General features: G+C 46.7%; 1 protein-coding gene across 1 annotated transcript in view; it reads right to left on the bottom strand.

The window, feature by feature from the left end:
- LOC146205064 (uncharacterized) overlaps window positions 1-21,827 on the bottom strand; it is a 120,698-nt gene that overhangs the window by 2,227 nt on the left and 96,644 nt on the right. Inside the window, exon 12 of the mRNA XM_084589749.1 lies at window positions 4,184-4,288. Coding sequence (XP_084445875.1) covers window positions 4,184-4,288 — 105 coding nt within the window. The remainder of the gene's footprint in view (window positions 1-4,183; window positions 4,289-21,827) is intronic.

Here is a 21,827-nt window from a genome sequence, read left to right as displayed (position 1 = left end):
TATTTCAACATAAAAAATCAGAATGAAGAATTTTTCAAAATCTGATTGTTTGAATAGGCAGAATAAATAAAAATAAGCTTCAACAACAACCAGAAATTTTCCATATCATTGAGGTATTGTAAGAATGGCCAAGAGAAGTCTTGGCGTAATCAAAACTATGTCAACAAACAACACGGCAGCTTGTAGTAGGGCAGAAAGAAGCTTGCAGTGATTGGAAGTCTTGACCAGCTGCAACAGCCACGCAGACGTCCCACAACACAACCAGCATAGTCAGAACATGTTCACCCGACCAGCAACTGGCTCCCAAACATGAACAGAATAAAAATGGCGACATAACTACTGCATTGCAGCTCGCTATGCAAGTTGCCAAATTGACTTTTATTATGTCTCTTTCCATTATGTCATTGTGTTTAGTTTCTTGCTGTTATAAACCCCTTAAAGCTATTCAGCAACTAAAATTGGCTTGGCTTTTTTTCATCCAAAAGCACTCATTGTGGGTGACCCTCCCCGTAAGGTCACTTACATGCTTGAAAGGGGTACACTACAGTGAAAAATCATTATTATGCGCTTAGTTCATGCATTGAAAATAACAAGCACTAAAACTGCCTCATTCATACTATATTTTATTCTGGTTGGTGTAAACACTTTAGCACAATTTCCTGGCTACTATCTCAGAATTTTGACAAATTTCAGCCGAATATAGATTAAGTGACCAAACCTTAACACGGGTATACCCAACATGGAAAGCTTAAATGCAGTGGCAGAAGGAGATAAGCACCTAAAAAGTTAACTGCACTAAAAATACAAACAGGCCGCTTCCAATGAGGGCATGACATAATGAGAAGAGACACAGCTCCATCTTCCCATTGTCTAAAGGCACTGAGAAAGCACCTGACAATACCAATGTACTTACATACCAGCGTCCCACTCTGAGGAACAAATTATAAACAGTAAGGCCACATTCCCATCGCATTTTCTTTTGCTCTGTCGCCTCCATCATATCTGCATTCTGACAGGCGGGGAAGTTATTGGACTGGTTACTCCCCGAGTTAGAGTGTTGTTGTTATAACAAATACTAGTTCATCAGCCTTCTCCCCTGCAGAGGTTTTCAAATATATATTTTTTTTTAAATAGAAACTTAGGCTTTGAAGCAAGTTGAGCAAGAAATGCCTATTTCATGCAATGAAGTATATCCATTAGCATATGTGCTGGTTTTATGTACCCTGATGCAAGGAACAGGGGAGCACCATAGAGATTACACATCACGATACGTGCGACACAAGATGCAGCAACAACCTTTCATTAAGCAATGCGGCTGTCATCTTTGCATACTCCTTGTATGCATTTTTCGTGCACGTATAAAGAAAACTGCAGCTGTGTGTAGCTGTTCTATTTTTCCACTTGCCAATGCAAAGGCAGTACTATTTTGAACCCAACCATTTTTGCTCCACAATACACAGTGAGAGGAGTACAAATGCCAATGACACTTTTCTATGATGCACTGAACTAGGCTATGTTTGTAGGGCTATGCTTCAACACAGTCAAAAAATTCGCCTTTTCAATGCTTAAAGTCAGAGGGAGGGGAGGGGAGGGGGGGGATTTCAAGGGGTCTGTGGCCCTTCACCAGCATTTAAGAGGGGTCTAGAGATCCCTCTGCACTTGAATTTTGTATAAGGACTGCATGAATACCAAGCAAGATGCCATTTTTTTTTTCTTGCCAGTGGTTGTCAGAACATTCCTTTTCTGCTGTTCCGGCAATTTCTCACTGAGTTTTATAAGAAGCCATTAACATGTTTTATAAGCCCGAGGAGAAAACTGATTCTCCCCTTAAATTTGCATAAAATGATGTGCGAGGCAGGCCACTAGCCGCTTTCTCTCCCTCTTTATTTCCCTTTCAACCTGTGCTCGAACCACTAGTGGAGCCAGACTTTAGGCACTGGTCTTCATGTTGCGACAATGTCTTGTCGGCACCTGGACACCTAAGCCCAGCCAAGCCACTGACAGCACCGACATTTCACATAACACGTCGATTTACACAAGTGTGTTTGTGTGTGTGAGAAATTTCCAAGCTGAATTGTGATAAGAATTTTTAACAGCTAATATTATGCTTAATTCAATTTATTAAACAATAATCTCTGAATATGTCTTGGTAAGCCATCAATCCCTTTTGCGCCTCCCTTACTGTAAGAAAAAGATCTTTTTCAGCTTCATTTCATGGAGACACTACGGACAAAATGCAATCTGGAGGAATTTTTGGAGCATCAAAGTTTGCAATTTGCAACACTCTGGAGGAAAGGAACAGTGATTTATTAGCAGTCTGGAAAACTAACATTTTCAATATCAAGCATTTTGGAGCAATAGAGCATCGATTTAGCTTGGGCGTTCAGTTTCAAATCACTTAGGTAGGCAAACAAGTTTGTCATTATTGGCATACAATCACCCCTGATAGGCCTACAATTTTAAGATCTATGCTGTATAGCAAAAAAGAAGATGCCTTTCAGAAATTGGTCGTACAACCTCTATTTGAAGAGCACACACTCTGTATATACTTGTGAGCTCAGTAGCTGAAATGTGCGACTTGCATCCCTATTTTCCTTTAACAGGGGTGGAAAGCAGGCTCTACCTTTTTGGAGCAGGCATGGGAGCGGCAAAAGTTTTAAAGGTATACGGAATAAAAAAATTGCCGCCGAGATTTCCAGCGCAGATTCTAGCTATCGCATTGGGAGTGACCAAAACAATCCACTTTATGAACGAAAATGAGCGGAAAGTAAGTATTTTAATGAATATTTCTCAAATCGCCGTACCTAGCCACAGTTTAATACTTATTCGCCTGCCATTTTTTTGGAGTACCACTTTCTACAATAACACAAGAGAGTTTCTAAATACCCTCCAACATAACCAGTGGACTTCGCGAGGTTGATCTGCCTTGGTGAACGCAACAGTGACAAACTATGGGAGCTGAAAAAGTAGCCATTAAATGCACTCCTGCATTAAAAGCCATTCTTGTAATTCTCTCAGGTATCAGCACAACTTTTGGGCACCCTGAATTGGCATGCTGCCAAACATAAGCTAACGGCTCGCTTCACCTATAACAGAAAAGCATGGCTCACAGAGCAACTTGGCATATGGAAGTCGTTTTTACAAGGCTATGGCGAGTGTGCAGTGAATGCATGGCAGCACTTTGTGCTTATTTTTGTATATAAAAACACACCCAGACATGAAGCACAATAACAACCACTTGGGCAGTTTCCATGAAAGGGTTTACACTGAAAATACTTGTGAATACAATGATGCTCCCCCTTTTTCGCTCCAAACTTAAAGTACACTCCAGTGCACAAAAAAAAAAAAAGTGGTTGAGTTGGCACCACCCCTACTCAATAAAGGCTGCTGACATGTGGTTTGTTTACTCCCAGTGCCTGCACCTGCTTTCGTTGGCCAAGTCACTTGTGTACCTTTCAATGCTGCCATCACAAGTGCATCATGACATTTGCAAGTGACCACTGTGTCGGGCTTCAAATCGTAATAACATACCCTATGTAGCAACCTACTGGTAAACAATAACTCATCAACAGGCTCGCCTCACTCGCCTAGCACATGGGTTCACAGCTGATGGCAGCAGCGCATGTGCATCCCCCTTTAGTCTGGCCACACCCAGAGGTAATATATCACAACATCATGACTACAGCGAGTGGCAGTGTCTTGTCACTCGCCATAACCCCGGTATTCATGGTGTAAGCATTACAGCAACATAGCATCGTATAGTACCACCACTACACAGAGACCAATCCATCTGCTAATTAAAAAACAAAAAACAAAATGGTTTTCAAGAATTACCATTGCCATTTTTATTTATTACTTCAAGTGAATTCAGCATTCATTCCACAAATTAAAACATATTAAACCTAATTAATCAATTTTCTGACTTTAGGGCAGTGTCTCTAATGAAGCGACCAATCCCTTCCTGAATTAGTAGACACTTTCCAATGCCTCTTAGGCATCCATTTCTTTCAGCGTGGAAACATAACACAAGAACATATTCACAAAAACAGCCCAATTTCCTCAACTGAACAATTGTATTTGCAATACAACTGTCCAAATATCAATATATATTCTCCTAAAAAAAGTTAAAAAAAAAAAATGACTGTTACGCAGGAAAAACTAAAATGCATTTGCTTCAACCTACCTCAGGGCACAACACCTGAATGACGTAAGCTGCGAAGTCAAATGAAGAGTCCAGGTCAGAGTTTGACTTCAAGAGACCAAGGCAGAACTCGTAAATTTCTTCTTGCTGAAAGCAGAAAATTGTGGAGATGAACTTCTGTACTTCAGACACCATAAAACCTGAATGAGATCTGGTTTAACTAAAGAATAAACTTTTCATGTGGAGTTTATAATATCTTCTGCCCTAATCACTCTCAGGATTATATGATACCACATAAGCTTTTTATTTTTCAATTTCAGTTGGTGAAAATAGAAAAAAAAGTCTAATTTAGGGGACTAAGCTTTTCAGCTTCTACAACACTCCAAGTTTCACCCACAAGAATTTCACCCGCTGGCTCAGAAAACAATGTGGCTGTACCTAGTGCTGCATTGAGACCGACCAGTCAAACAAAGTTCTGATTACTGGTCTGAGCAGAAAACCTAAAAGTAAGTGCAATAATAGCCAGAAACAGTGCATGTCCTTGATTCTACGATTCAACCTACTCATTTCTGCAATCAAAGTTTCATAAAAAATCAAGAACATCAGACATTTAAGAATGGAACACCTACTTATGATTTCACTTAAAGACAGAAATTCAACCCTTCATATGTTACATCTTTAAAACCTCCATGGCACTGAGGCATTTTCTTGCACTTTAGCAACCGAAAATTTTGTTTATTGGTGGCATCGGTTATGAGGCACACAGCAGTGGAAGCCTGTGCTAATTTCGACTACCTGGAAAACTTCAAACTGCACTGACATCGCACAAAGCACAGGCATCTTGAGTTATGCCTCCATCGGAATGTATCTGTCATGGCCAAGATCAAACCCACGTCTTCGGAATTGGCAGGCGAGCATCCTTATTGCCTGTGATTACACTCAGGCGTGGTCAGTAGTTTCGGATCCATTTGTAATGTAAGACTTCATTAAATTAACGTCTGCCTCTTGCCTGACTCTTCACTCTGGGGCGCCAAAATGGGAATATCTACCAATGCATGCCAATAATGCATGTTCCACACTGGTTCACAAAAGCTTGCCAATGGACTTCCTTTGAAACAACATTATGCTGACAAGCAGTTTCAGACATGCCGAGACCCTTATTTTTTTCCGTGGTGACCCAAGTGTGATATAAGCCTACGGACAGAAGCGTTGTGCCCCGCAATTTTCCCGTAAGCAAACTGTAACTCTCCCAGTGCAGTCTACACAACCCTGGCAATATCCCATAACCAAGAAAACACCGGCTAGTGTTTGGTAGTCATGGCATTGTGGTAAAGTCCTGCAGCCTGTTCTTCACTGCTAAAAAAGTCTGCCAAGTGTTGTTTACCCAGCGCGAGCATGACCCGGAAGCCTTACACATGGCCAGGCTAGGCTAATAGTGCTACATCCCTGTCACAGGGCAACTTTCAATGCTATTGAGTCGACAGCCTTTGAGATTCTCAATAATGATCATACCTGAAAGGGTTCCGCCGCTGTTATACAACAAACTCAACCGCGGAATATACTAAGGTTCCACAATCGCACCAATAATTTTGTAGGCATGCAAGCAGTAAGCCCATAACTTTAACCTCAAAACAAAATAATTTGTTACATCAATATTATGCTATGTTGAAGAAAGTATCGTTTCTTTGGAGAAGCTGCACAGCATTCATACACTTTTCAGGAAGCTGGTGTTGATCGTTTTAGTATAGCTGGCATGAATGGTACTGTGCTTGCTGCAGCACTTTAAAGCCAGGACAGTCTTTTTTTTTTCTGAGAAATAATTTGTATATTCTGAAGCTCCATCACTTTTCAGCGGTTACACTTCTCTGAAATCACTTCCTGGTGCACTGCTAGGAGCGCTCCGCGCCTGGGAGCTCCTTTGTTCCCTCTATCGATTACTGACTCAATGGTAACTGAAACCACCCATATAACAACACTCAAAGGCTTTTGGTGCAACAGACTACTGGTTTGAGGGCCTTCAAAATGCCCACATGTAAGGGCTAAGGACTTGAAAAAATACAGACCAATCAGTTCAGTATCTATTACATACAAGGTATTTACTAAGGTAATCATTAATAGAATTAGAGAAACCCTAGACTTCAATCAACCTAAAGATCAAGCAGGTATTCAGAAAGGGTCACTCAACAATTATTCATATTCGCACTATCAACCAGGTGATCGAAAAATGCACGGAATATAACCAGCCCCTATACAGGGCGTCCAAGCTAACTTTAGCCAAGGGTTATGAAACATTTGAGATGGATCAGAGAAACCACTAGTATACAGCTGCCAGTCATCTGGCGCACCATAGAGAACTTTTTGTTTAGCAATTACCTAATTAATAATTAAGATTTTCATAGTTGGAGAGCACCTTCCAAAACCCACATTTCATTTATTTACAATAAAGAAAGCCTCAGGTGTATAGTTTTTTCAAGCTCTAAAGAAAGCCCGCGAAATACAAAAAATATCACGTGACTGGATCATTCGTGTGCCGTGATTGTGTTGCTCTCAACCTAGGTTTCAGTGAACAAAATTAGCTGCTGCATTGGCTCCACGACCCCGCTGTAGCAGCAGGCCCATATGTCCGCGGTGATTTCGTTGTTCACTTCAGGCAGTCTGTGCACATTACGGTGCAAGTTGCAGCAAACTCACCGCGCTGGCTGGAACCATCGCCAAGAAAGAACGCTAGCAGACGACGGAAAAGGGAGAGGAGGACACACACATGCGCTCACTAACAACTTTATTTTGAAAGACAGCTGATCTGCGCCTTATATACGGACAAAGACCAAAAGTGCGCATGATCACAGTTATCAGAGCTCAAACCACAGCAAGCATTCAAGGAACGGCATCTGATATTGAACACAATCAACGCTGTGAATCGGAATGTGTGGTGTGGGCAGATGCAAAGAATATATTCATTTTTGTTTTTAGCCACATTATCTCTCTTCAATCTTTTTTACCTGGGCTTCATTTGCGCCCCCGTTCTGTTTCTTTGCATCTGCCCCGCCCCACACATTCTGTGTCACAGCGCTGATTGTGTTCAATATCAGATGCCGTTCCTCGGATGCTTGCTGTGGTTTGAGCTCTGATAACAGTGCTCATGTGCACTTTTGGTCTTCGTCCATATATAAAGCGCGGATCGGCTGTCTTCCAAAATAAAGTTGTTAGTGAGTGCATGTGTGTGTCCACCTCTTCCTTGTCCGTCGTCTGCTAGCATTCTTTCTCTGACAATATCTTATAGATACTGTAAAAAGAATGTAAGTCTTCTTTTGTACAACGCGTCTTTCATCTTTCCGTTTAAACATGCAAAGGTTGCTCATTAGGCAGCCCCGGAAATTTCCGGGAAAAAGACTCCGTAAATTTCGACCACCTGGGGTTCTTTACCGTGCACTGACATCGCACAGCACACGGGCACCTTGCATTTTGCCTGCATCGAAAAGCGGCCGCCGATGAGGCCAGGATTCAATCTCTCATCTTTCAGAAGCATAGTTTGACTATTCCGTGAGGATAGCATTCTTCATGCTGGGGACCTGCCGCGTTCTTCCACTGACGGGTAGGAGGGCAATTAAGAAGAAGAGGATGTGGAATTCGGGCTCTCCGCAGCTTGAATAACACAATCTGCCGGGCAAGTTGGTTGCGATTCATTTGTATCAGCAACATTCACATAATCCTTTTTCCCGATTGTGTGTGCGCTGCTAATATAAATAAATCTCCGCAGCTGCCTTTTGCGTAGCCCCCGCCCGCTCCCGTTGTTCCCCTTTCTGTCTCCCGCCTCTTGCAGCAGAGAGGTGTTCGGATGACTTGTCACTGTCGCTCGACCACAGTTCCACCCTGGCGTCCCAATGGCTTTTCTCATTGTCACCTTTTGGCAGGAACACTGCACTGCTTCGACGGCCGCGCTCGCGCAACCATCCGAGCAGGGCCGGGAAAGAAACCCCACAGAGACATCACAAGGTGTGTACGCTACTGTTCTCGTACGCCTGCCATTGTCCATGCAAACCAGTGCGTACTTGAGCTGGCCCACTCCAGGATGTACCTGAGAACGCAGCTCAAGCCTGTCAATCATGATTCAGCGATCAGCGGCAGGCGTACCTGGCGTTGATTGCCCACTCTCTCAAGGAAGCCCTTAGACCACCATAAGAAAGATCACAGCATGACCTTGCGTGCTTGCGGCGCGCATTCCTCGTCACTTCGTGCACGTAGCAGAGCCTTGCTCCTCGCGCGCTCCTGGGAAGCGATGACTGTGTGCATCAAGTCTCCTTTGTGAACTTGGAGGCCTGTGACATTGCAGCGAGGCATGCTCTCCTCCATGTGGAGATTGAGTGCGAGCTGCAGTGTTTCAGGGTGCATGTGGTGACAGCTGATCGGGGCCTTGGCTCACACGAAGCTCAAACTCGCGGTGGTTGGTGGCCTGTGTCTACATAGGAACCACGCTGTTCCTTCTCAAATGTTAATTTCCAATTTAAAATTAACTCCATAGTTCTCAATAACACTTGGTGTACTTGATAGCTCATTCAGAAAAAATATACCCAAGCTTTGTGGGGATTTACAATCCACCGCCCCCATTATAACGGCAGTGCATAATTTTAACAAGAGTTACGTGCGATGTTAAGGAGGTTGGCGGAGGAGAGGACACAATAGCCACCCCCTACCGGTTTCCAGTCTTCCGCAGCGACGCTGCTGCGGGCTTCCCTATTTCATCCCAGCATAAGCCGGAGGCCTCCTATCCTTGGTCCAAGTTGAGGAGCGCGTCTCAGGGCTTTTCGGCAGTTGAGCGCGCGCGCTGTTCATTATTTCCGCTGAGAAGACCACAGCCATCACCAAGAATCGCCCAGTCACCGTACGCACCTACCGCAACAGGCTGTGAACACGAAGCCGCTTAAGGTGAGCAGACTCTTCCTCTCTCCTCCCTGCGTGTGCTTCCCCATTAGGTGGTTTATTTCACCCTCGTACGCGAGCGGGACGTTCGCTCACTACAGCGGTTGTATTTGAGTGTTGTGCCTTGCCGTGTACTCGAGCACGATAAACTCTGTTCGAGTACGTAATTCAGTATTTGCCCCCTCTGGCGCAAACCCGCCGCATGGCAACTTCTCGAGCACAATAATCTCTGTTCGAGTAGGTAATTCAGTATTTGTCCCCTCTGGCGCAAACCCGCCGCTATGGCAACTTCTAGCACTGTGGATTGGGGCTCTCGGCTCTGTCTGCTAGGGCTGGCATGTAGGGGCTAGAAGGCGACTGTAGCGTCTAGCCCCCCGTAACGCATTCTTGCAAGAATTATTCCCCACAGCTTTTGTCCAAACATAAATTGAGAAGTACTGAAGAATCCTCCCCCACACCCCAGGGGGTACTTGCCCTCCCACCGCCACTGCTAGGACATTACCATACTTCATTCTAACTTAATCACCTAAAAATGACATGCGCTTAGAATAGAGTACAAAAATAAAACTATGTCTATTGTCATGGGCCCCAAAAAAGGGAGCTTGGCGTTACTTGTGCATTGACAATGCCTACCTAGCCCACAAGTCATGAATACCGATTGGCTTTATGAACATCTGAAACGTCCAGTCTGCAAGGCACAGTGCTAGAGTTGAGTAACGTGGGTTCAGAAAAAAAGGTGGCCTTATTTGCTGAGGTAAGTGACAATCGGGTAGCCTTATGGGTGTTTGATGATTCTGCAATTTACAAGCCCGATTCAGTGACTCTGGAAGAGTTTCAAGGCTCATAAAGGGCTGGCTCAGAAAATAATGGGGATAATTTTTACCGTAGACAATCAATGCATTTTTGCCTCAAACACTGCACACAGAGCTTACATACTAAGGTAACTTTTGTTACATTGCAAATTTGGCAATACAGTTGAACCCGGATATATCGAATTTTGGTTATATCGAACCCACGGAATATCCCCTTGATATTCCTATGTAAAAGTATAAGAAAGCTGAATCGTATATCGAACACAATTTCATCAGTCATTAGATATATCGAACTCTGCACCACGCATTGGACGGTGCGCCTTCCCCAAAGACGATCGCATCACCCTCGGCCGTTTGCCGCGTTACGTTTTCAAGCCACGTGCGGAAAGAATGAGAGGGCATAGTTCGCCGACGGCTGATCTAGGGCAGTGCCGCACTCTTTTCCCAAAAGCACGCGCGTCTGTGGTGATCGCTGCCGCGCTAGCATGTGACGTTTGCAAGCCATATGCATGAAGGAGAGGGAACCAATGCAGCCATGGTGCTCGGGAGAGGGGAAAAGCGCGATAGAGCGAAGCGCAAGGGTGTGCCCACTCTTCTGCCGAGCTTTATCCCTCTCCTTCCTCTCTCTTTCCCGGTCTTCGTTCACAGTAGCACGCACTACGCATGAGCGGACAAGCCAGCTCAGCCCGTGGTAGACGCTTTCTCCAGTGTGTGTATTCTGAATGCTCTGGACGCAGCGGCTGACTGACGTGCAATGCGCATCTCGTGTTGTCGTGCGTGCTACAGCTGCGGATGATAAGCAGCGGCAGTTTTTTTAGTCATTCATTCTTTTCGTCGTGCTAAACGTGCGGCGTAGCGTATGCTATGGCGGCTGTGGACGTCAGGAAGCAGCAATTTTTTTTTTCTTTTGGGAAAGTCATCCTTGTTGTGCTGAACATGCGGCGCAGCGTAAGTTATGGCAGCTGCAGATGCTAAGAGGTAGGGTTTTTTTCTTCTTGCGAGATTCGTCCATTCTTCTATAAATCAACGGAAGCACGCGCTCAGCTGTGATCATGATGCCGTCTTTTGACATTGTTCGCTTCAAACGGCATTTGCAGCTGTCACTCTGTCCAATGATTTTGTGGCAGTGGACTCCTTTCGCCCCAAGCGCGGCGTGATAAATCGAACCAGGCTTGTGCAATCAAGCCATCACTGGCACACTGCCAAGTTCGCTCCCTGCCACCACAGGATTTATATAGTCAAAAGATAAACACGCAGCGCTGCCAATAAATGGGCTGTGGATGCGACGGTCAAAACGAAGAGACGCTTTTTTTTCCAAATTCTCAGAGGCAAAAGCGGGAAGTGGGTTCATTATGCGAGTGGGTTGATTACACGACAAAAACAGTATCATTTTTCACAATCACAAGCGGCATCTCAAGCCGATTTCTGTATATCGAATTATCTATATATCGAACTATTTTGCAATCCTCTTCGAGTTCGATATATCCGGGTTCTACTGTACTTAATTGGTCTGACCGAGCATCGTTACTTGGTCCAGCCAAGCATGATGCAAACTCAATCATTAGCAATGAGATCAAGGAACTGAAAGCAGCTAATGCACAGTTGCTGCCGGAAAGAGCAGTGACACCATCTATTGCTTGCAGAGGAAACCACCACAACAAGAAAAGGTGCCGAGATAGGCATTGCAAGGTGCACTCCCTTGAGCACCCTTTCCTGGCAACTTGGAATTGGTGGCAGTCAATTTTTCAATGTCAGCTGATCTTGGCACAGACGAATATGAGTTTGCATCACACATATCTGAGCCAAATAAGTACCACTGTTAAACTTACGAGACAGAAGGTGCCTCAATATTGTTACGGTACGCAGTGAAAGAGACGATGACGAAGTGCTGGGCTAGTAGAAAAAGACTATGGTGCAGCTACGTCTGGTTCTCCTGTGAGTGTGTCCCTGACGGTGAACTGTTGCGGCTACGACGTACCATTGCCTCCTAATATCTCGACGTGCCTCGTAACATCTTGGTGGAGGTGCTGGGTTAGATGCCAATACCACAAGCTGGATCTCCGTAGTGGCCGCCAACTTGGTGCTAGCACTATGCAGTCCGACGCAGCTACCTCTACAGCGGCACAACCAGCGCCCACTGTCGTCGTTGCGCAGCCTCGTGATCCGGGAACCTTTTGCGGCACCGATGACATCGACGTCGAAGACTGGCTCGCTATGTACGAGCGAGTCAGTAAGCACAACCGATGGGACGCAACGTTCATGCTTGCAAATGTCATTCTCTACCTGGCTGGTACGGCGCGCGTCTGGTTCGAGACACACGAAGAAGATCTAACATCCTGGGACATGTGCAAAGAGAAGCTTCAGGATCTCTTTGGCAAGCCAATCGGACGCAAGCTCGGCGCTAAAAACGACCTGGCATCGCGAGCACAGTCGTCGACCGAATCATATCTGTCGTACATACAAGATGTACTAGCTCTATGCTGCAAAGTGAACAGCGCCATGCCCGAGTGTGACAAGGTGGGCCAAATCTTAAAGGGCATTGCTGACGACGCTTTTAACCTTCAATTTTGCAAAGATTGTACGACGGTCGACTCCGTCCTCGAGGTATGCCGGCGGTTTGAGCAAGCTAAACATCGTCGTATTGCTCCCCGCTTCGACCGCTTGCCAAACACAGTTGCTACGTCTTCGTGCGAAGATCTGCCAACACTGCAGCAGCCGTCCCATGAGCCAAACTTGCCCAGGATCATTCGCAGAGAGCTGGAAGCAATGGCCCCCGTCGCATTCACACCTCAGCCGGCGGATGCTACTATAGCACTGATCCAAGCTGTCGTTCGCCAAGAATTCGCGAACGTGGGCCTTAATGCGAGTGTAAGCCTCAGCTCTGGTCAGCCGTCCGCACAGCCATCTGTCCAGCCCACCATTCCTGTGGTAGCTGCTGCGGCTCCGACTGCGCCCTTCCCGACGAGATACCCCGAATCTACCCGACGCTACCGCAACCCAGAAGAATGGCGGACCTTGGACAACCGACCCATCTGCTTCAACTGCTCACGTGCCGGCCACATTTCTCACCAATGCCGCAGCCGTTGGGTTCCGCCACCTCGACCTCGCTACTATCATGATCGCAGCACCGCCTACGGACCACACCCAACCTCTCTCCGTGATACGCCCTCTCGTGACTTTAACCCGCCATCCCCGCGCATGTCCAGCCGATCGCCATCTCCCCAGACCCGCCGTTCCCGCTCGCCCCTACCTCACCGTTCCTCGTCCCCTCACTTCTTTGGCCCGCTCCCGGAAAACTGATCAATGCAGCTCCCGGAGGTGAAGCTGCATTGACGACCCGGCCCGAAAATCCTCTGCTGACCCTCGCTCGTCGCCGCAATCTTCTAGATATCTGTGTAGATGGTGTGCCTGTTACCGCCCTCATTGACACTGGTGCCCAAATTTCCATCCTCAGCTCATCGTTTCGCCACCGACTCAAAAAAGTTGTCACACCCGCCTCTTCATCAGCCGTTCGTGTCGCCGATGGAGGCGTCGCTGCCGTCGTGGGACTTTGCACTGTGCGCGTGAGCATTTGTGGTCGAACTACCCCTGTGCTCTTCACTGTAATCGACCGCTGCTCTCGCGATGTGATCCACGGCATCGACTTTTTAACGGCGCACTCTGCCCTGATTGATTGTTCAAGTGGCCTCCTTCGCTTAGACCTGCCTTTCTGCTCCGACCGCACAGATATCAAGCCACGCCTCTGCTCCGTCGAGTTTGTTCGCCTACCGCCCGAAGCTGCCATGTATGTTCCTTTGGCCCCGTTTCCTGCTATTCCTGATGGTACATACGTCCCTTGTCCAATCCCCGATGTTGTTCTCCACCGTAACGTCATACTCCCTCACACTGTCCTGACCGTCACGGATAACAGAACCTATCTTCCCGTCTTTAACTTTAGCCGCTCTGTCCAAGTTTTGCCCCATGGCATTGCACTCGCTGACTTGCTTCCGTTGGCTGACTGCGAAGTTTCTGCCCTCAAGCCTGTGCCTCTGTCTGAACCCCCCGTATCAGCTTCTCGTTCGACTCTTTTTACTCCCATGATAGCACCGGATTTGACACCTCAGCAAGCCGGTGCTCTCTCTGACCTTTTGCTTTCGTACAAGGACATTTTTGATTTTGCCGACCGACCTTTGGCCCAGACATCTGTCGTTACCCATCGCATAAATACTGGTGATGCCAGCCCTATTCACAGAAGGCCTTATCGAGTCTCTCTTGCTGAGCGCCACGTGATACAGAAGGAGGTCGACAAGATGTTGACAAATAATATTATTGAGCCTTCCTGCAGTCCCTGGGCGTCTCCTGTCGTTTTAGTCAAAAAGAAAGATCAAACTTGGAGATTCTGTGTAGATTACCGCCACCTCAATCAGATCACTAAAGAAGACGTTTATCTGCTCCCGAGAATTGACGACGCCCTCGACTGCTTGCATGGTGCCAGCTATTTTTCCTCGATCGACATGCGTTCCGGCTACTGGCAAATAGCTGTCGACGAACGTGATCGAGAGAAAACCGCATTTGTCACCCCTGACGGACTATACCAATTCAAGGTCATGCCATTTGGCCTCTGTAACGCTCCTGCGACCTTCGAGCGCATGATGGACTCGCTTCTCCGTGGCTTCAAGTGGACAACGTGCTTACGCTACTTAGATGACGTTGTCGTTTTCTCTCCCACGTTCACAAGTCACCTTGAACGGCTTTCTACGATACTGGCAGTCTTTCGCCACACCGGTCTTCAACTCAACGCAAAAAAATGCAGCTTCGACCGCCGCCAGATCAAAATCCTGGGACATTTGGTTGACGAAAATGGTGTGCAGCTCGACCCTGATAAAGTTCGTGCAGTCCGCGAGTTCCCTACACCACGTAATACAAGTGATGTGCGAAGTTTTCTCGGGCTCTGCTCCTGCTTCCGTCGCTTCATTCGGAACTTCGCTGACCTAGCACGTCCCCTTACCTCCCTTTTGCAGAAAAACATGAATTTCTCGTGGAGCCGTGAACAAGCTCAGGCCTTCACAACGCTCATTTCCGCGCTCACCGCTCCTCCTGTACTGGCGCACTTCGACCCGTCTGCGCCTACAGAACTGCGCACCGACGCTAGCGGACATGGTATTGGCGCCATCCTTGCCCAGTACCAGCACGGCCACTCTCGTGTGATTGCCTATGCCAGCCGCCTTCTATCTCAGTCCGAGCGCAATTATTCCATTACGGAGCGCGAATGCCTTGCACTTGTTTGGGCGTTGACCAAATTCCGCCCTAAATTCCGTCGCCGCCTGTGAGCTGTGCCAGCACAGGAAGACCCCATCCCTTCACCCTAGTGGGCCCCTGCAACCACTCGCAGTTCCAACTGAGCCCTTTTCTCGAGTTGGTCTCGACCTGCTCGGGCCATTCCCCACATCGACTTCAGAGAATAAATGGATTGCCGTAGCGACCGATTACGCCACCCGGTATGCCATAACCAGAGCTATCCCCACCAGCTGTGCCTCCGACGTTGCAGACTTTCTTTTGCATGACGTCATCTTGTTTCACAGTGCTCCTCGTCAACTGCTCACCGATCGCGGTCGCTGCTTCCTTTCTAAAGTTGTTAATGACCTTCTGCGCTTATGCGCTACGCGCCACAACTTCACAACGGCCTACCATCCACAAACGAACGGTCTTACTGAGCGCCTTAATCGTACCCTGACCGATATGATGTCAATGTATGTTTCTGACCATCACCGTGACTGGGACATCTTTTTACCTTTCATAACATTCGCTTATAACTCCTCACGGCATGGTACCGCCGGATACTCTCCCTTTTATCTACTCTTCGACTGCGACCCTCTACTTCCCTTCGACACCTTACTGCCTCTTGACGATTCCTCCTGCAGTTACGCTTCTGATGCCATCGCCCGCGCTGATGCCGTCCGTCATATTGCTCGAGACCGCTTCGTGCGTCCCAGCGTTCTCAAAAGCACCGTTACGATCTCCAGCACCGTGACGCCTACTACCCTCCTGGCTCCCTCGTCCTCCTTTGGCTCCCTGCTCGACGTGTAGGCATGTGCGAGAAACTTTTGCCCCGCTACGTGGGCCCTTACCAGGTCTTGCGGCAACTTACCGACGTGACGTACAAGATTATCCCTGTGAACCGCCACTCTCCGGCAAACCATCATCCAGAAGTCGTGCATGTCGCCTGTCTCAAACCTTATATCTCGCGCTCACCTGTGCAGTCTACGCACCGGGACTGTGCTTCTTCCGCGGGGGGTATTGTTACGGTACGCAGTGAAAGAGACGATGACGAAGTGCTGGGCTAGTAGAGAAAGACGACGCTGCAGCTACGTCTGGTTCTCCTGTGAGTGTGTCCCTGACGGTGAACTGTTGCGGCTACGACGTACCATCGCCTCCTAATATCTCGACATGCCTCGTAACAATATGCAAGCTCTGTATGCAGTTCCCAATGTAAACAACCAAGCGGTTCAGCCATAAAATTTTTCCGAAGTCTCTACAGTAAAAATGTACAGCATTCTGTGAAGCAACAATGAAATGACCACAGGTCTGCAGCTATGAATGTTATGGACATGCAGCTGCTAAGGCAGCAAGGCTTAAGTTGGGACACTGCTCTTTTCAGATCAGATTTTCAATTTCTTCATTTCCACAATTATGAGTAAATTTTGGTTGAAAAATAGCACAGAGTTTTTATCGGTGGCAGATTAAGAAATACGTGCTCCACCAGCATCATTTTGGTCTCGTTTGAGAGATCATAATTCAGGCTACTCCCATGTCAAAATTGGCGTCTGTGAGCGGATACCTGAAGCAGAAAACAAAGGGACAAAACTTGCGATGCTATTGGGCTCCGAAAGCATCAAACCCAACTGGCCATTTTTGGTTGGCTGCTGGCTTCGACTGCTTGTGGCCTGGCACCCTTTTGAAAAAGTCGCGCAGTAAAGCCTAGCTGATTTAGTGACATTCAGTCATCACAACCACGGCGTAAGACGCAGAAAATTTAGGTTTTAGCGTCATACTGGCCTAAAAACCAAAAAAAGATAGAGACAAGAGGCGCGCCAGTGACGAGGCATCCTGTTATCGGCAATCAGTGACAAAGTGTCTACGCTCTGCGAAGGGCCGATAGCGGCTTAGCCTATGGTGCTCGTCACGACAGATAGGAGAGCGAACGCTTTCCCCGAGGAGATACCTCCCGCGTACAAGCATCGTAATCATGGCGATGTAGAAAAAGTGATACCCAAGCAGTTTTCATGGGCGCCACAGATTGAGCACTCGAAAAAGCTACTGGCGCAGCGGCAGTGGCAATCGCGAACTTTGTCGAAATAAATTTCCTTCTGAATTGCAGGGACAATTATCTCGACGAGAAACTGTGCATTCAACCAAAAACCAGCCATAACTCATTTTATCCAGTCGCTGTTAGCCTTGGTCATTCAAACATATACCAAAAACATTTTTCCCTAATTTCTCAAAATTGAATTTTGGACACAGTCACCATTTTAGAGGAGCGATATCTCGGCTTCTATAGCAGCTATCGCTGTAACTAATTCTTTTTCTTTCCAGAAAGATAACTCATAAGTTTTGAAATAACACAGCTTTTTAACCACTGTTTGTTAGCCAAAATTATCAAAATAAATCATTTGTTCTAGTCGCCAAAATGGGCTTTTTCTTTGGCAATTTTGAGCAGCCATAACTTTTTTCCAGATCATCCTAAAGTGTTTATTTATGCTTTACTGCAGTCCTTTGTGATTCTAGATCAGTTAAGGATTGCAATCTCCTTATTATCTGATGTTTACCAATCATGCTTCGTTGAAACAAAAGACCCAATTTTCCTTATTAAATTTAAACCTACCTGCATTGGGTAACAAGTTTGCAGTTTTGGAATGAGCACGAGAAAATGCACAAATGATGCACATCTGGTGCACATCCGCCAATAAATAAAAGAAATGGTTCTAAGAAGGGTGTCCACCGTAAGCCGCAAATAAAACACGATAGCGTAGTGTCTTCACACAAGATCAACATGGGTCATGCAACAATCACACTTGGAGGCAATGAAATACTATCTCCCTATCTCCCACTTGAATAAATATTGCTGCCACCTCATTAGAGGCAGAATGATGGGGCATACGGTGTGATGATAGTGGAGTCACGATGTTTACCAAACAAAAACACTGAAAGATGGCGCAGCGAGCACATAACAAAGAGTACAAGACCCAGACTCCGTCGTCGCTGATCAACCCTTGTATTATCTCCCTTCAAAACAATTTCCAGCATGCGGTTCTGCTTCAACAAAGTTCTGGTGAGTAAACAGCATTATTATTATATTTTTTTTTGCAAATGGAAATATACTGAGTTCAGTACTTCATATGGTCTCATGAAAAATGACCGCCAAAGTCCCTTTGGAGTTTCAGAGAAACAGTTGACATTCCTGGTAATTTCTGCCTGGCGAGTGCTTTCACTCACTTTGTCGACACAGGCAGCATGGGAATTAGCTGCATGCTTAATTCACTGTAAGTTCAGTTCAGTTCAGTCGTTCAGTCGTGTCCGACTCTTCGTGACCCTATGAACCATGTCACGCCACGCTTTCCGGTCTCTCACTATTTTCCTAACATCACATAACTTCATCTGCAGTGCCTCGAGGATGCCATCTAACCATCGCATTCGCTGCCTACCCCTTCTCCGGCGACCCCCAACCTTTCCCAACATCAAATCTTTCTCCAGCGACTCCTCTCTTCTCATCAGATGACCAAAGTGGCTGAGCTTTAACTTTAGAATTTGACCCTCCAATGAGCAGTCAGGGTTTATGGTCGACAATATCGACTGATTTGATCTTCTGGCAGTCCAAGGAACTCTCAAGAGTCTTCGCCAGCACCACAATTCAAACGCGTCAATTCTTCGGCGGTCAGCCTTTTTTACAGTCCAACTCTCACATCCATACATCACAACTGGAAAGACCATAGCACGAGTTATACGGATCTTGGTTGGCAGACTAGTGTCTCTGCTCTTTACTAGGCGGTCAAGGCTAGCCATTGCTCTCTTTCCCAGAAGCAGGCGTCTCCTAATTTCATGGCTGCAGTCTCCTTCCGAGGTAACCTTGGAGCCCAAGAAGAGAAAATCTGTCACAGCTTCCACTTCTTGTCCCTTGATTCTCCAGGACTTGATAGGGCAAGACGCCATGATCTTTGTCTTTTTAATGTTCAGTTTAAGCCCAAACTTCTCACTCTCTTCTTGTACGCGCATCAGAAGTCTCTTGAGTTCCACTTCACTTTCTGCCATTAAAGTGGTATCATCCGCATATCTAAGGTTGTTGATACGTTTTCCAGCAATCTTCACTCCAGCTGAAGACTCGTCCAGACCGGCCTTCCTCATGATGCACTCTGCATATAGGTTAAATAGGCAGGGCGACAGTATGCAGCCTTGCCTCACTCCTTTCTCAATTGGAAACCAATCAGTTACTAACCTGAAAGTAACAACATTAGACCTTTCATGAAAAGCAGTGGCTAAGCACTCCGTCGCGCATTCAGTGCAAAGAACGGCAGTTCTAGTAAGGTGTGATGAAATCGGCGCACATTCTTGTTAAGCTGGTGTGGCACGAAGGAAGCGTGCGTGGCATCACATAGATGTGCCAAGAACAATGAAGAAATCTCTATTTTTTACGAGTGGAGAGTGCGTAACCTTGCGTGCATCAGCATCACCGCCGCCTCATCCATCACTTGGTGGCAGCGATGACTCATCCAGCAGAGAAGCTGTTCATGCATTCCCGAAGGTTAGGCCACACATGACCAATGACGATGCGCGGCTCAACGGGAGGGAGAGAGGACACTTGTGCTATCAAAGCTATGAGTATGTGCGTGCCGGCCTTGATGCTGTATAACAAACAGACATGGCACACCCTATACATTGAGGACATGTTGCTTCGTGAAGCTAATAAGTGCTGCAGTGAGTCATAAGTGCTACTGCTCAGCTCCTTGGGTCAACCCGCTGTTCGGCAAGCCCACTGGTTTCCGAGGGAGCAGCGTCAGTCTTCAGGACGGCCACTGCATGACATTACCAGTGAACAATTTAGAGTTTATTTTTTGTGACTGTCTCGTGTGCTGTGTGCTGTTGTGATGCTTCTGTGTTGTTGAAAGCCTCTTTTACTTGCATGCTTTGCATTGACCTTTTGTGAACACTGTCTGTGTGTTCTAACCTCTATTGTGAATTCCTCTGTACAGTGTCTTGCTGTATGAAGTTTCTTTTGACTGCTCACTCTAACTGCAACACATTCTGTGGCTTGAACCGGCAATGGCTGGGCACCAAACGGTCACCCCCTTCTGTCACTACAAGGAGCCTAATTCCGGCTGAGCATGCCACGCAAGTCAAGGGCATCTCCTTTACGACCAGAAAAGTTATCCCCACGTGCTCTGGGGTGCCTGGGAGTGTGCGCACCAATGAGTAACGCATCATTAATAAAATATAATTATTAATCGCTGCCATCAGGCACATGGTCACGAATAATGCACCACCTGTCCATTTTCATTATGTGCTAAATATCTGAAGCACCAATTTGATGTGGATGTTATGTTGTGTGCACAGACAATGTTGAAATGCTGACATGCAGCACAGTATAAGTATGAACTTCCACTAGACAAAATTGGAGTTGCTTTTACAACACAAGTGGAGAATAAAAAAAAATTAATGCATTTTGTAGTCCGCGTAAAGGATTTGTTTTTCGAAATCAAGAATTCATCTTAAACCGGTCTGCTCAGACTGCAACAAGATGAAAAATTAACGGCACCAACCAAAAGAAAGATGAAATGTTTCGGCTCCAACAGAACTTTTCGAAATTAATGGTCACTAGTAACCAAACCAGTCTGTTAATGTCCTAGTCTAGTTTCAGGAGTCTCACACTGAGTAAAATTATTCGCAGGTCCTGTGAATTTCATTGCAGCCGGATCCAGCTGTATGTAAAATACTCTCATGCAAGAAACCCGTCTCCACTGTATTGCAATCTACCATAGAAACTGCTAACTAAAACAGGGGCTAATCACATGGCACCATATATTACAGTGGAGACCACTTATAATGTAACCGCTTTTAGCGCAGAAGCGGTTGTAACACGAGTTTTTCTGACCACTGGTATTCATACCATAGAACTCAATGTATACGCAGACCACGTAATACGCAAGCGCGCGAACCAGAATACCGGTTATAGCGCAGTTTTTGGGAGGTTGAAGGGCGCACTCTGCGCCCTTTGAGGGAGCGCAGTCTGCAGTGGAGAGCAGTGGCGCTTGGGCGTACGCACGCAACGAAAAGAGAGAGGGAGAAAGCAACCCCGAAATACCCGAAGGAAGGCAGGCGCGTACGTCACGCTGGCAGCGCCCAATCTGTGCGTGCGCGGCACGGAGTGCAGGGTAGAAGTAGTAGTGCAGCTGTTTTTTTTTTTCCCCGACCAGCCAGTCCTTTTGTTGCGTCCGTCGTGACTTGCGTTGTGCTGTATGCTACTGCCACCATGGCGTCGGTGTCTTCAACGGCGTGAAAAAGCGGCATGCATGAAACCAACGTTAATAGAAATAGGGTCAGTTGCCAAACTGGGAGCTGTTTCGCGGCACCGCCGTCACTGGCGCTGCAGTCGAATCAGGATCCAGCCAGTCCGATGGGTGGCGCAGCATTAAGTGCAGTGTGCTCGCGACGCGGTTGCTGTAGTGACCGTTGTTTGTGCTGCCTATGCTTGCATACAGAGTTTATAATGGTCAAGCCGGCGAGCTGCGTGCTGGGCTGTGCGAGCGGTTAGAGGAGCAACAAAACTGTGAGGCATTTGTTCTCAGCACCACGTTATGCGGGCCTCCGTGCGGCATGGGATCGCGCGATTCCGCATGTTGACAGAAAGCTTTCTGTCAAATAACATGTTTTCGACCTTTCATTTTCATTAAGATATACTGATGACGTGCACTCATGTTATCAATGGA

This window comes from Amblyomma maculatum, chromosome 1, assembly GCF_055883805.1.
Source record: "Amblyomma maculatum isolate TAMU_Amacu chromosome 1, ASM5588380v1, whole genome shotgun sequence".
Taxonomy (NCBI): domain Eukaryota; kingdom Metazoa; phylum Arthropoda; class Arachnida; order Ixodida; family Ixodidae; genus Amblyomma; species Amblyomma maculatum.
The sequence above is the reverse complement of the archived record's forward strand: the minus strand, read 5'-3'. Positions and strand labels throughout refer to the sequence as shown.